Genomic DNA, 15247 nt, shown 5'->3' on the forward strand with positions numbered 1-15247 from the left:
TCTAACTTTAGGATCTATGACTATTTTGCTATCCTGCCACTCAGAGGGAAGCCTTCAGGGTCAGAGATTGTATCAGAGCTAGAACTTACTAACGGTGTTTTATTTTCATTGTATCGCTTGTAAATTTCTTTTGTTTTCCACATATGGTAGTAATATAAAGTACATTTATTGAAGTACGTTTATTAAGTTTTTATTGTGATAGAATATACATAATATAAAATTTTAAGTGCACAATTCAGTGGCATCAGTTATGTTTATGATATTGCACAGCCATCACCACTATCCATTTCCAGAATTTTTTCATTATCTTGAACAGAAACTCCATACCCATTAAACAATAACTGCCATTTCCCCCTTCTCTTAGCCCATGGAAACTGCTGTCATACTTTCTGCCTCTGTGAATTTGCCTATTCTAAGTACCTCATGTTAGTGGAATCATACAGTATTTGTTTTTTTGTGTCTGGCTTATTTCCCTTAGCATAACGTTTTCAAGATTTATCCATGTTGTGGCATCTGTCAGAATTTCTTTCCTTCTTATGCATGAATCATATTTCATCATACGGACATCACTTTTTGTTTATCCATTCACCTGTTGATGGCTCTTTAGGTTGTTCACACTTTTTGGCTATTACAAATAATGCTTCTGTGAACATACATGCACATGTTTTTGTTTTAGTATGTTTTCAGTTCTCCTGGGTACATATCTAGGAGAACAGTAACTCTATGTGTAATATTTTGAGGAACTGCCAAAGTTTTCCAAAGTGCCTGCACCATGTTATTCCCACCAGCAAAGGCTCGGGGTCCAGTTTCTCGACATCCTTCCCAACAGTTGTCTGCCCTGTTTCAGTGTATCTATCATCAGTGGGTATAAAGTGGTATCTCATTGTGGTGTTTTTTATTGTTTGAATTTTCATCCAATTAATTATTTTTTAGTTGACAAATAAAAGTTGTATATATGTAGAGTGTACAGCATGATGTTTTGATATACGTATACATTGTGGAGTGGCAAAGTCATGTTAATCAACATATCCATTAACTTCATATACTTGCCATTTTTTGTGGGAAGAACACAAAATCTACTCTCAGTAATTTTCAAGTACACAGTGCATTGTTGTTAACTGTGGTCACCATGATGTACAAGAGATCTTGAACTTATTCCCCATCTAACTGAAATTCTGTGCCCTTTGACCATCATCTTTCCAATTCCAACCCCCCAGTACCACCCCACCCTAGCTCCTGGTATCCACCATTCTCTACTTCTATTAATTAGTTCAATTATTTTAGATTCCACAGATAAGTGAGATTGTGCAGTATTTGTCTTTCTGTACCTGGCTTATTTCACTTAACATAATGTCCTCCAGGTTCATCCATGTTGTCACAAATGGCAGGATTTCTTTCTTTTTTGAGGCTGCATAGTATTCCATTGTGTATATATTCCACATTCTCTTTATCCATCCATCCACTGATGGGCACTTAGGTTGTTTCCACATCTTGGCTATTATGTTGCAATAAACCTGAGAGTGCAGATATCTCTTTGACTTACTGATTTTGTTTCCTTTGGATGTATACTCCATAATGGTATTGCTGGATCATATGGTAGTTCTATTTTTAATTTTTTGAGGAACCCTCATACTGTTTTCCATAATGGTTGTATTAACTTAAATTCCCACTAACAGTGTGCAAGAGTTTCCTTTTCTCCACCACCTTACCAACACTTGTTTTCTTTAATCTTATTTATAATAGTCCTAACAGGTAGGAGGTGATATCTCATTGTGGGTTTCATTTGCATTTCCCTGATGGTTAGTGATGTTGAGCATTTTTCATATACCTGTTGGCCATTTTATGTCTTCTTTCGAGAAATGTCTATTCAGATCCTTTGCCTGTTTTTAAATCAGGTTGTTTATTTTCTTGCTATTGAGTTGTTTTAGTTCCTTCTATATGTTCCTTAAATGTTAATCTCTTATCAGATGTATGGTTTACAAACAATTTCTCCTATTCCATAGGTTGCCTCTTCACTCTGTTGTTTTTTGTTTTTTGTTTTTTGGGGTTTTTTTTGTTGTTGTTGTTTCTTTTGTTTTTTGTTTTTTGTTTTTTTTGCTGTGCAGAAGCTTTTCAGTTTGATGTAATCTCATTTGTCTACTTTTGCTTTTGTTGCCTATATCATTGTGCAAAAATGATTTATATTTCCTTAATGGCTAATAGTGCTCATCACTTTTTTATGTGTATGTCTTCCTTAGAGAAATGTCTATTCAAATACTTTGTCCATTTTTTACTGATTTATCTTTTTACTGTTGAGTTGAAAGAGTTCTTTCTCTATCTAAAATACAAGGCCTTTATAAGGTACATGATTTGCAAATTGTTTCCCATTTCGTGGGGTTTCTTTTCACTCTCTTGTTGATGTTCTCTGAAGCACCAGTGTTTTTAATTTTGATAAAATCCAACTTATCTATTTTGGGGGTTGCATATGCTTTTGATGTCGTATCTAAGAAACTTTGACACATCCAAAGTCACAAAGATTTATGCCTATGTTTTATTCTTTTTTTTTTTTTTTTTTTTTTGAGACGGAGTCTCGCTCTGTCGCCCAGGCTGGAGTGCAGTGGCCGGATCTCAGCTCACTGAAAGCTCCGCCTCCCGGGTTCACGCCATTCTCCTGCCTCAGCCTCCCGAGTAGCTGGGACTATAGGCGCCCACCACCTCGCCCGGCTAGTTTTTTGTATTTTTTTAGCAGAGACGGGGTTTCACCGTGTTAGCCAGGATGGTCTCGATCTCCCGACCTCGTGATCCGCCCGTCTCGGCCTCCCAAAGTGCTGGGATTACAGGCTTGAGCCACCGCGCCCGGCCTATTCTTAGAGATTTATAGTTTTACCTCTTACATTTATGTCTTTGATCCATTTTGAATTAATTTTTTATGATATTAGGTTACAGTCCAAATTCATTCTTTTGTGTGTGGACATCCAGTTGTTCCAGCACCACTTGTTGGCAAGACTATTCTTTCCCTATTGAATTGCCTTGACACTCCTGTCAAAAACCATTTGACCATAAATGTATGAGTTTATATCTGGATTCTCTATTCTATTCCATTGATCTCTATGACTGTCTTTATGCCATTACCACCCAGCCCTGATTACTGTAGCTTTATAGTAAGTTTTCAAATTGGCAAGTGTCCCAGTCTGGGCAACCTAGGGAGACTACATGTCTACAAAAAAATAAAAGTGAAGAAATTAGCCAGGAGTGGTGGTGTATGCCTGTAGTCTTAGCTCTTCAGAAGGCTGAGGTGGGAGGATCACTTGAGCTCAGGATTTGGAGGTTACAGTGAGCTATGATTATACCACTGCACTCCAGCCTGGATAACAGAGCAAGATTTTGTCTCTAAATAAAAATATTTTTTTAAATGAAAGAAAAGAAAAAAATTGGAAAGTATCAATTATCCAACTTTGTTCTTTTTTAAGATTGTTTGCCTATTGTTTTGCCTTTTGTTTCTACACAGATTTTAAGATTGGCTTGTCAAATTCTGCAAACTGGAGAGCTGGAATTTTGGCAGGAATTGCATTGAATCTGTAGATCAATTTGGGGAGTATTGCCATCTGAACAGTATTAAGGTTTCCAATCAATGAACATGTGATGTCCTTCCATTTATTTAGATGTTTTATATTTTTCAGTGTACAAGTCTTGCATTTGTTTGGTTACACTTATTCTTAAATATTTTAATCTATTATTATAGCTACTTTTATTTAAAAATATATAATGTTTTAGATGCAGCTGAATTCAACCCGTTACTCTATGATCTTGAGCAAGCCCTTTCATTTCTCTGCCTCTCAACAAGTTTCTCTGCTGTAACATGGGGACAATAATCTCTACTTCAGAGTTTTGAGAGCAGAGTAAATGAAGAAGTGCCTGTCACAGTACCTCACACGTAAGATGCTCTCTCCTTCTTTGCTCCCTTCCTCTTACGAAACCTAAGACGATAAAGCATTCTGTTCAGAAGTACACTTGCATTGAGTCACTGCAGAAACTTTCTCCACGGCACTCTGTGTACTCAGCCATAGGCTGACCTCCAGAGTTGAAGGAGGTTTGCTAAAGCTGTGCTCCCCGCCAGGGCAGACAGTGGGAAGCCCACCCTTAATGGCAACAAGGCAGATTTTCTATTGTTTCTCTGCAAAAAGAAGAAAAGACATCAATATTTACTGACCATGACTTTCTGTTCATAACCTCATTTATTCAGCACAGACCTGTGAAGTATGTTTTAGTTTTTTCCATGTTTCAAATGAGGAGGCAAAGACTCTGAGTGGTAAAGTTACTAGTCAAGGTCATACAGTCATTAAGTGACACTGCTGGGACGTAAACCTTGGCTGTCTGGCTCAGGCCCAGAGCTTTTGCCTTTGCTTTGCCTGTGAGGGCTTCTTGGTCTTAATCTCATCATTCCAAGGGAGGAATGCACTCCTTTGCAACCCACACCAGGGCTCACAGAGCTCACTGTTGATGGGTAGAAGTTCCTCCTTCATGCGAGGCATCTGGAAGGAAAGCACAGTTGAGGACAGGACTTCTTTTTTTTTTTTTTTTTTTTTGAGATGGAATCTTGCTCTGTCGCCCACGCTGGAGTGCAGTGGTGCGATCTTGGCTCACTGCAAGCTCCGCCTCCTGGCTTTACTCCATTCTCCTGCCTCAGCCTCCCCAAAGTTTTCAATGAGGGCATTCAGGGAGTCTGTGCACTTGGATGGGAAAATGTACACCTTTATTTTCCTTTACTTTTTACTGGAATGTAGCAGCTCCTTTAATTCTGAACGTAGACAACAACCATTAGGAGTGTTAGCACCTGTGACTTTGTCACCCATAGAAATTGAAGAGATTTTTGTTTACATTCCCGTTGCTACCAATATCATGAAATATTGTTCATGTTCCTGACTACTTCAAGATTATGGTCATTTCTAGACTCGCTGCTAGATCCCATTATTTAATATAGTGATAAAGTATCACATATACCACTATATGCTAATGTCTTGTCTACTATTTTAATAACTCCAGCTAATAAAATGGACTTCCTTTGTAACTCTTAATATTTTTTTATTCTGAGAGGGATCCACAGCATCATCAGACCATCAAAGTAGTCCACCTCCTGGTCTAAAAAATAGTAAGTCCAAAGCAAGATCTCAAAGAACCCATTGACCTAAGGTCAGACAGGTGGCCATTATTTTTCCAACAGAGTATGAACCAAAAGCTGAACCTGTTTTCTTCCACTCTTTTTCCCCAGCAGAGGTCCGGCCCAGTGGGAGACCCATCAATACTGCCCGGGAGCCACCGCTCACCCAAGCCTTGAGTATGTATGGTCCAGATCATTGGCTCAAGAAACTGGTGTTACTTTTTTCACAGAGTTAGCCAGAAAACACGAGTTGCTGAGAGTTGCTGAGTGCCTAGAGGAAGGCCATGAAAACTATCTATAGATCTGGATGGCTTTCCCTACCCACCTCTCCAGCCCAGGCAGACTTCAGAAGAAAGTGAGCCTGAAGGAAGCAGAAACTTCATCTGGAAGAAAGAGCTAGTGCCTTCCAACTGGAAGCTCTGGAACTGTTAATTACTACAGCCCCTCCTGGCATAGGACTGGCCAGTGTGTGGTCATACAAACACATCGACCCAGGTCATGCCTGGGGAGCTTCCTGGAAATGGTTACAGTTTAAGATAGGTCTGGGGTCTTTCCAAGTATCACATCCAGAACTGGACACAGACTGCAGATGTGGCCTGGCCAATGCCAGATTCTTAGAGACTATCACATCCTTTTATGAAACTTCTACTTTTATTTATCACATTAGCATGTGTATTATGCAGGAAACGAGGCTAGATTTGCCATCAGAAACTCAATTTGAGTGCCATTTTGGTCACTGACCAGCTGTGTCCTTGGACAAGTGAGCTTCGCCTCTTAAGCTTCAGTAAAATAGAGATCATAATAATTGCCATAGAGAATGATTACAAGGATGAATGACAATTTTAGTAGCTATCACCGATTAAGCGCTTTTACACATGCAATATCATATAACATACAATTTACAACATTAGTCATTTAACCCCTACAATAACCCCGATAAGGTAGACGGCATGGCCACCATTTATAGGAATACAGGCATAGCCTTTACAGGGAGAAAGTTAAGCCTTTTGCACATGATCAGACAACTGATAAGTGACAGAGCTAAGATTAGACTCTGGGTCTGTCCGACTTCACTTGCCCATGTTCCGATTCACCATGCTATACTGACATGTCAGTTTTCTCTCTCTTCTCCCCTCTTCCCTTTCTCCATCTCTTAAACACTTCTCCTTTTCTCTTTTCTTCTTCCTTCTTCTCTCCCTCATTTTCTAGTTCCCTGTCTATATCTTTTTAAATAATTTAATTTTAATTGACAAATAATAGACATATATTTATAGGGTACAATGTGATATTATTCTATATATATATACATTATGGAATAAATAAGCTAATTAACATACCTATCATCTCACTTAGTTATTTTTTTGTGATGAGAACATTTAAAATCTACTCTCTTGGCCGGGCATGGTGGCTCACGCCTGTAATCCCAGCACTTTGGGAGGCCGAGGTGGGCAGATCACCTGAGGTCAGGAGTTTGAGACCAGTCTGACCAACATGTTGAAACCTCATCTCTACTAAAAATACAGAATTAGCCTGGCATGGTGGTGCATGCCTGTAATCCCAGCTACTTGGGAGGCTAAGGCAGGAGAATTGCTTGAACCCAGGAGGCAGAGGTTACAGTGAGCTGAGATCACACCACTGCACTCCAACCTGGGCAACAAGAGCAAAACTCCATGTCAACAAAAAAGTCTACTCTTTCAGCAATTTTGAAATGTACAATCCATTCTTATTAACTATAGTCACCATGACATGCAGTAGATCACCAAAACTTATACCTCCAGTCTAATGGAAACTTTGTACCCTTTGACCATCTCCCTATCACCCTCCACTCTGCCGCAGCCTCTATAACCATCATTCTACTCTCTACTTCAATGAGTTCAACTTTTTTAGATTCCATATGTAAGTGAGATCATATGATATTTGTCTTTGTGTGCCTGGCTTATTCCACTTAACGTAAGGTCCTCCAGTTTGTACATGTTGCCGCAAATGAAAGAATTTCCTTCTTTTTAAAAGTTGTCTAGTATTCCATAGTGTATGTATATATACCCTTTTCTTTATTTGTTCATTCATTCACGGACACTTGGGTTGCTTCCCTATCCTGGCCATTGCGAATGATGCTGCAATGAACATGGGAGTGGATATTTATTTCAGTTCCCTCCACCCATCCACTCTGAGACACAAGAGGAGAAGAGGCCAGAGCGTTCTACCACCCTCCCCACGTTAGACGTTGGGGAAAGGAAACAATCCCAGTGAGTGGGCTGGGATCAGTCATCAGGTCACCCCAATTCTGGCAGCATACACAAAGTCCTCCTCACCTCTATTTCTCAATTCCTCTAGTTCCTGGTGATGTTTTTGCCAAGAATTCCCTGTGGAAAGGGGCCTATGAATACCAGGGGAAGAAGCAGCCAGCCATGCTCAGAGTGACTGGCTTCCAAGTTGCCAACAGCAAGGTCAATGCCACCATGATTGACCACAGTGGCGTGGAGCTGCACTTGGCTGGTAAGGAGCAGACCTCTCTATGGAAGCCAGGAGGATGGATGGGCACATACCCTTAGCAAGGATGAGCCTAATGGCATTGCATCATACTGTCATGCAAGGCTCAGACTTGTCTGGTAGTCAGGGAAGAGGAAATGTCTATTCATCTTTACATAATAAAGCACCATGGACTAAAGGGAAATGTTTAAATGGCAAATATTAATAACTTGAATATATAAAGAACTCCTACAAACAAAGGGTAAAGACTGATATCCCTAAACTGAACCAAAAATAGGGGCAGAGACTTCCCAGGAGCCAAAGTACAGTCAGTCAACAAACAAAGGAAAAAATATTTCTCAGCAATCATCAAAAAAAAAGTAAACACAAAACATCATTTTCCACTTACACTATCAACTCAAGAGTGTCTTTAAATGATAACACTTAGTGCAGGTCGGTTTCAGCCATGAAGGCCAAATTCTAAAATGGCACAGTTCTGGGAAAACGATTTGGCGATTTGTATCAAGATGCTTGAAAATGATTGGACCCATTAATTACATTTCTAACAATTTTTGTCGTAAGAAGATATGGAGGGAGTCAAACATTTTTAAATAAAGGCTGTTCCCATTACAAGGCCATTTGTGGTATGTAAAAACTGGAACTAGAAAATTTCCCTAAAATAGAGAAATGGGTATTTTAATGATAGTAGATCTACTAGATGAAATATTATGCCAGTGTTAAGGGAAATGCATTCATTATAATATATTTAAAATATGACTCCAGTTTTTTAAAGGAAAACATTACATTCATAAGAAAGAAAACTGGAATTATTTACAGTAATGTGGTTATTTCTTAGTGAGATCAGGAGAAATTATTTTTTCTTCATGCATCTTGGCATTTTCTAAAATTTTCCCAATTTTCAATCTTCCTATAATCAGAAAAAGTACCTTAGAAAACAGTGTTTGTTGAATACGTGGATAGATAAATCAATGTGTGAGTGAATTAACATGTTAATGCACAACCCCACATACAATCCTATCTACACACCTATGCAACTGCGGGATAACATTTGCTCATTTCACACATGATAGACACATTCACATGCTCCCATGGCCATGCCCTCATGAACTGTTGCACCCATTGAACTATCTGTACATTAGTGGACAGATTAAAACACACAAAATCATATTCTCACACATGCCTGTGTCAATAGGATCACAACCTCAACCCAGTAATCCAATTATTAACATACATATGCATATCTTAATAATTCTTGCATATAACCACATTCAGCCTACACAAACCCACACTCAACACTACACTTACAGCTTAAAGGTATGTGGGGAATGTTTATATCAACATCTACACATGAAATTCCACCCAGAAACTTACACCCACCAACCCACAAATTTTAGTTTTGAAATTTTCCCAGATCTTTCATGTGTAACCCCAGAACTTTATTTCCCAGGAACTTACAAGAAAGAAGATTTTCATCTCCTACTCCAGGTGTACCAGATTACAGGGCCGGTGGAGATCTTTGTGAATCAGTTCAGAGATGATCACTGGGCTTTAGATGGACACGTAAGTTCAGCAAACTCACCTCCTCCCCTGATTCCCAGATCACTGACAGGGAAGAGGAGGACAAAAGGGTGTGTGAACTCCTAGGATCAATCTGGAAACTTGGGAGGAGGTTTTCTGTGAGGCCCTGCCTAGGAGCAGCAAGAGGGTCCTCATCTGCTAATGAAACAGGCAAAGGAAAAGATTTTAAAAGCCAGAGAGTTGGAGTAAGTTCTGTTGTTTGAACAGAAAGCAAGGGATGAAGATCGGGGGCAGAGGGAATTCAGGCTAGTTGAAGGTATTGACGTGGTGGGTGGGAGCTGGAAGAAGGCAGTGGGTCTCACATGACTACCTTGAACTTCTGCTCACACTTGAGGATGCAGATTGTCAGTGATTTAGCAGAGCTTTGAGAGACCAGGACATGGCAGAGGGATAGGACTTTCTTGCATTCCCTTGTGGAAAAGACATTCTATTCTAGGGCTTTCTTGAGGTGGAAGCTGGGTCTCCAGTGACACTTCTCTGGCCATACCTTCCTATGTCACACATAGTGGAGTTGAGCATAGCATCCCCTGCCACGTCCTCCATTTCTCTGTCTTGGATTGCTGGAGCTAGAAGAGAAAGCATAGAATGAAGCGAGAGGTCGTGGTAGAGCAGAATAGCAGAGAGCTAGGGAGTCACAGTGCATTCTCATGGACAGGACCAGCTGGTGGAGGGCTGCGGCAGCGTTGACTTTGCTTCATAAGCACATCAGGAGAACCAAGTGGTTTCTCCAGGGACTGGCACATATGGGTAGTTCCTTGGTAGGCCCAAGGGTATCTGTAGGTCCCCTTCGTAATCCAAGTATGGGCCAGCTTCAATCATCGTGGCCCAAAAGCTGTGCAGGAACAATAGACTCCACCATCCAGGAGGGTCGAAGCTGGGACGTGGAGCTAGGAGTGCAGGCCAGGGGAAGATGATGATGGGGCTCCAGAGGGCCAGGAACAGCTGGAGCTACTGCCTAGGACGCCAAACAACCATGGAGCCTTTTGATAGCCAGTGAGGCGTGTTTTGGGGGACAGCTGGGGAGGGCAGGCAGAGGCTGCTTCTAGCCACGGAGTATAGGTTGGAAGTAGCCAGGAGCGCAGGCATCCTCACAGCATGCCCTCAGCTGCTGCGGCCCCAGACTGCACATTTGGGGGTCTGCATCTGTCACATGAGCATCAGTGGCAGGAGTTTAGGTCCCCAGCTACGCCCCCTAAAAAATTAATAGCTCTTAGAACTGTGACGAACTCTCCAATACCTTTAATCTGCAAGGGACATTTTCACCATGGCTCTGTATGTTCCTAATGCTCCAAAAGGTGGTTTTTCATCACAGTAATAACAGCTACCATGCATCTAAGGCCTATAAATTAAGCATTCTGAAGTGTTTCATCTTTATTAACTCATTTCATCCTTACAGCCACCCTATGACATAGGTACTGTTACTATTCTCATTTTGCATATGAGAAGCTGAGGCACAGACAGATTAAGTGATTTGACCAGTAGAAAATAAAATCTTCCTCCTACCTCATACATGTAGTTGGTGCCCCTGCCCCACCCCGGGCTCCCCGGTCACGCCCACCCTTGCCTGGCTGTGGGCAGAGAACAAACCCTGTGTGTCGGAGCAGCAGGTCAGTGGGTGACTCTGACCTGCTGGGCAGCATGTACGATGAGAGAGGAGTTCTAGATCCTTCCAGCAGCCTCCCACTTGCTCTCTGTGCTCCCCTCCATCACAGGTCTCGTCAGAGTCCTCCGGAGGCACCTTCATCTACCAAGGCTCCGTCAAGGGCCAAGGCTTTGGGCAGTTCGGCTTTCAAAGACTGGGTAACTAGTGCTTGTCCCCCGGAAGTGTGGGCCCGGGTGGGTGGGAGAGAAACCGTGTGTGCCGCAGGCAGGTAGAGGACTGGGGAAGTTGAACAGTGTGAGGCGGGGGTGCTTGGCCTCTTTGGGATTAGGGACGCCTTTTGAGATTCTGACAAAAGCTATGGAATATCTCTCCAAAAGCAAACACATATGCATGACCCACTCAACCTTTGACAAAGTTTCCTGCTCAGACCTGGAGGGGAGAGCCCCCAACTCCAGGGACACTGGGTCTTAGATACGGCCCCCAGCCACACCCCCAGCCAGCCCTCAGGTGTCACCCCTGCCTCAATGAAGAGCAACATTGTGGAGCGTCTTAGGGCTCCCAGGGTGCCTTTACTGTGATGTCGTTTCTGTCCTAGCCCAGTCCTAGAAGGCTGGTTTTGTGCCCATTGTACAGATGAGAAAACTGAGAGTCAAGGCCACTTCCCTCCCTGGTCCTTCCGTGGCCTCTTTACCTAGCATGCTTCCTGTCATTCATGTCAAACATCCACACCTTGGAGCCTGGTCCTGGCCTAGAGCCTCCAGGTGCCCAGCCTCGGACTCTGGTAGCAGGAGGGGTCTGGTTTCTCAGAAGCAGGGGAGGGGTAACAGGAGGCAGCCATGGGTACATGAGAGCCTCTCTGTACCCCAGGCACTGACACCTCCCGTCCCCAGGGCCCCTGCCTGCCGAGGCAGTCCACTGCACGTCCTCTGGCTCCGAGCTCCGGAAAGCTTCTCTGGACTGAGCCACGGTCTGCCCCCACCTCTCCCACCCACACTGCTCCTCTCCCGGAATTGCCCCAGCTCTGCCCTCGTGAGCTGCATGGACTGAGACCACTGTCTTCCACACAGCACCCTTCACCTACTCCAAGATGACCAGGCACGCTGCAAATGCCTTAGAAAATCACAGTTTTTGTCCTGGCTCCACAGCAGACATCCTGTCCCCTCAGAGCTCCAGCCCCTCAGTTAGCAGGGTGCCTAACGGGGGCCACAGTGTCTACTTGTGTTATTCTGAGCCTTCCCAGTCTGCAGGGGGAGGGCGAGGAAGGAGGATGCCTTCCAGAAGGAGGTGCCTCAGCTTCAACCAGAACAGTTATGCCTTCATCTATCTTATATTTTGGTGTCCCTGTAAGGTTTCATCTGATAAAAGGCTGCTACAGCCAAAAGAACTTTAGAGATTTACTCTGCACCCTTGTAAGAGTTTCCGTTGAGCCATGGTTTCAGCCTCCTCTGCGGGTGGTCCTCTGGGTGCCATCTGAGCGGCACAAGGTAGATGCATGCAGGACCCTGCCCCCAAGGACTGAGTGCGCACGTGGAGGCAGGCGGGCGGCCCTGGGCACACCTGCCTCCTGTGCTGAGCAGGAGTGAGGAGCACCCTGAGTGGCAGCCCTGCTCCCCAAGAGTGTGTAGTCAGGGAGGGCAGCCGACAGAGCCTCAAACTGTGTCTCTGTGACTTGATTTTTTTGCTTTGGGACTTTACAGACCTCAGGCTGCTGGAGTCAGACCCCGAGTCCATCGGTCGCCACTTTGCTTCCAACAGCAGCTCGGTGGCAGCCGCAATCCTGGTGCCTTTCATCGCCCTCATCATTGCGGGCTTCGTGCTCTATCTCTACAAGCACAGGTACCACGCAGGAAGGAGGCAGGACGGGCATCAGGCGGGCCCTCCCTCTCTCCCTGGAGCCCCCCCCCCCCCCCCCCACCGCACCACTGCACCAGACCCCTAAGCCTCTCTGTGTCACTCTTTTCATGCTGTGGTCACTTCCTCTTTTATTGCCAGGAGAAGACCCAAAGTTCCCTTCAATGGCTATGCTGGCCACGAGAACACCAATGTTCGGGCCACGTTTGAGAACCCAATGTATGACCGCAACATCCAGCCCACAGACATCATGGCCAGCGAGGCGGAGTTCACAGTCAGCACAGTATGTACAGCGGTATAGCCACCCGGCCTGGCTGCCACCACCGCCACCGAGAGCCCCGCCTCCAGCAGCCGGTGAGCAAGGGTATGGGAGGAAGACAGGTCATGACAGGCACAGACAGGGACCTGTGCATGCCAGGGGCTCCACCCAACGGAGTCGCACACGCCACACAGACACACCCAGTGAGAGGAGAGCTGTGCACTGAGCATCATTGTGTATCTGGCACTGAACCAGGCCCTTTGTGGATCTAACATATTGAATCCCTGCACCCCCTGTGAGGTAGAGGCTACTGGGAGCCCCATTACAGATGAGAAACCTGAGCTGCAGAGAAATTAACTTGAGCAAGATCACACAGCTCAGAAGGGGTGGGTTCAAAATCCCATCCCAGGCTGGCTGGCTGCAGAAACTGTGCTCCCCGCCCCTGGACTTGGCAGAACATCGGCGTGTATTAGTCTGTTTCTCTCCAGAGAAACAGAACCAACTGGATATATACATCCTCTGGGTCGAAGTCAAGCCCTGGAGATCTGTAGAGCTATACAGAGATGCACATATATGTGTGTATATAGGTATATTGTGTATATATATACTTTCATACACTATAAATGCAATACATATACCTATACATCTCTGTATCAATGTATATCCATACCTATCCATCTATATATAGATATGCATCTCTACAGAGTTATATGTATATGTTATATAGAGATAGAAATATAAATATATATATATATATATTTAGAGAGAGAGACTCATCTGAGGAACTGGCTGGCAAGGTGGAAATCTACAGGGCAGGCCAGCAGGCTAGAAATTCCAGGAGGAGTTGATGCTGTCATCTTGAGTCCGAAGGCAGTCAGAGAGGGAATTCCTTCCTCCTCGGAGCACCTCAGTCTTTTTCTTAAGGCCTTCAGCTGATTGAATGAGGCCCACACACATTGTGGAGACTCAAAGTCTACTGATTTCAATGTTAATCATATCTAAAAAGATACCTTCACAGCAATATCCAGATTGGTGTTTGACCCGTCAACTGAGCACCAGAGCCTAGGCAGGTTGACTTACAAAATTCCCCGTCACATTGAACACAACAGAGGGGAGGAGCCCCCCAAGATATGGACAGAGGGGCAGACAGACCTGCATGTGTACACGGTCATGCACACACACACGCACATACGCACACACTCACGCAGGCATGCATCTGACAGGTCCACTGGGAAGGAACTGATGAATCTAAAAGGCACTGCCTCTTCCTCACTGTGTCCTCCTTCGATGACACCCTCACCTCTGGGACCTGGGACCCTTCAGGAGTTGCCCCAACACGATGTCCAAGCTTCTCCCCTCTGAGAACTGTCCTCCCACACATCCTGCTTTCTGGGGATAGGCAGATGCCCTCTCTCAGGTCCTGGGCTAAAGGGCTCTGGGGAGAAGAGTCACAGAGCCAGCCAGGTAGGGATTTCCAGTGAGGGCAGTGGAAAATCCACCAAGTGGGCCACCAGCCAAACCCAGGGCTAGTGCCGTGCTCCTTCTCCACACTCCTGTGCATGGCAGCTCACGTGGTGGATATTCCCAGCACACACAAATGGCAGTGCAGCGAGGAAACAGGCTTGTATGAGGGGGCCTGAGAAGGCCACCAACGGGGATGTTAGGGACGGTTCCTGCCGAGGGGGTTACAAGAGCAGCGAAGGTCATTATCACTGCCCAGCCCCTGACGTGCTTTACTCCCTTTCCACCTCACAACTCCAGGAGGATTTCACAGCCTCAGCCTGAGTCCCAGATGGTGAGCGAGTCAGGGATGCAGCAGTTGCAGCTCCTGAATACAAACAATTTATGGAAAGAGCTCTTCCCCATCTTTTTACGTCTCTCCAAAACAAACATTTAGATAAGGGTTCCCCCTTATTCCAGTGGGATTGTTTTAGCCTGCCAAAATTACTCCTCAAGTTTCATCTGTGTGCCCAATCTTCACTTTGTCCTACTCAGAACTCTTATCAACAGAAGGCAAAAGAGAAAAAGAAAAATCCCCTCTGACGATGTAAATCGGGGCTTGGAGATGATCAGTGACGAATCTGATTCACTGCATGAATTATTGAACAGTGTAGGAAAGAAACAAGAATGCCCCCTGACCTCCGCACATGCACTCTTGCTCCACACTTGGGCTCTGCTGGGTTCCAGGTGCTGGTGTGCGCCATGCTGTCACCTCCGGGTCGGCTCCACGTCTGGGCAGCCCTCAGCATTGGCCCCTTGCCAGCAGGCTCCAAACCCACTGCCCAGCCCAGCGGTCTCCAGCACAGCCCCTCTGACCACTTCTGCCCAC

At 44.7% G+C, this 15247-nt stretch overlaps 1 protein-coding gene across 11 annotated transcripts in view; it reads left to right on the top strand.

The window, feature by feature from the left end:
- The window catches only part of CSMD2 (CUB and Sushi multiple domains 2), a 650869-nt gene that overhangs the window by 632414 nt on the left and 3208 nt on the right, over positions 1 to 15247 (top strand). For 6 of the 11 annotated variants that reach the window (XM_045375140.3, XM_045375143.3, XM_045375139.3 and 3 more), the window contains 6 exons: positions 5249 to 5314; positions 7472 to 7633; positions 9075 to 9187; positions 10918 to 11005; positions 12506 to 12644; positions 12801 to 13013. In XM_045375140.3, coding sequence (XP_045231075.2) covers positions 5249 to 5314; positions 7472 to 7633; positions 9075 to 9187; positions 10918 to 11005; positions 12506 to 12644; positions 12801 to 12960 — 728 coding nt within the window. In that variant the 3' untranslated portion in view covers positions 12961 to 13013. Of the gene's footprint in view, positions 1 to 5248; positions 5315 to 7471; positions 7634 to 9074; positions 9188 to 10917; positions 11006 to 12505; positions 12645 to 12800; positions 13014 to 15247 lie in introns of those variants that run through there. The other 5 variants (XM_074012955.1, XM_045375146.3, XM_065525405.2 and 2 more) reach the window with 2 other exon arrangements.

The sequence above is a fragment of the Macaca fascicularis genome, chromosome 1 (genome assembly GCF_037993035.2).
Source record: "Macaca fascicularis isolate 582-1 chromosome 1, T2T-MFA8v1.1".
NCBI lineage: Eukaryota > Metazoa > Chordata > Mammalia > Primates > Cercopithecidae > Macaca > Macaca fascicularis.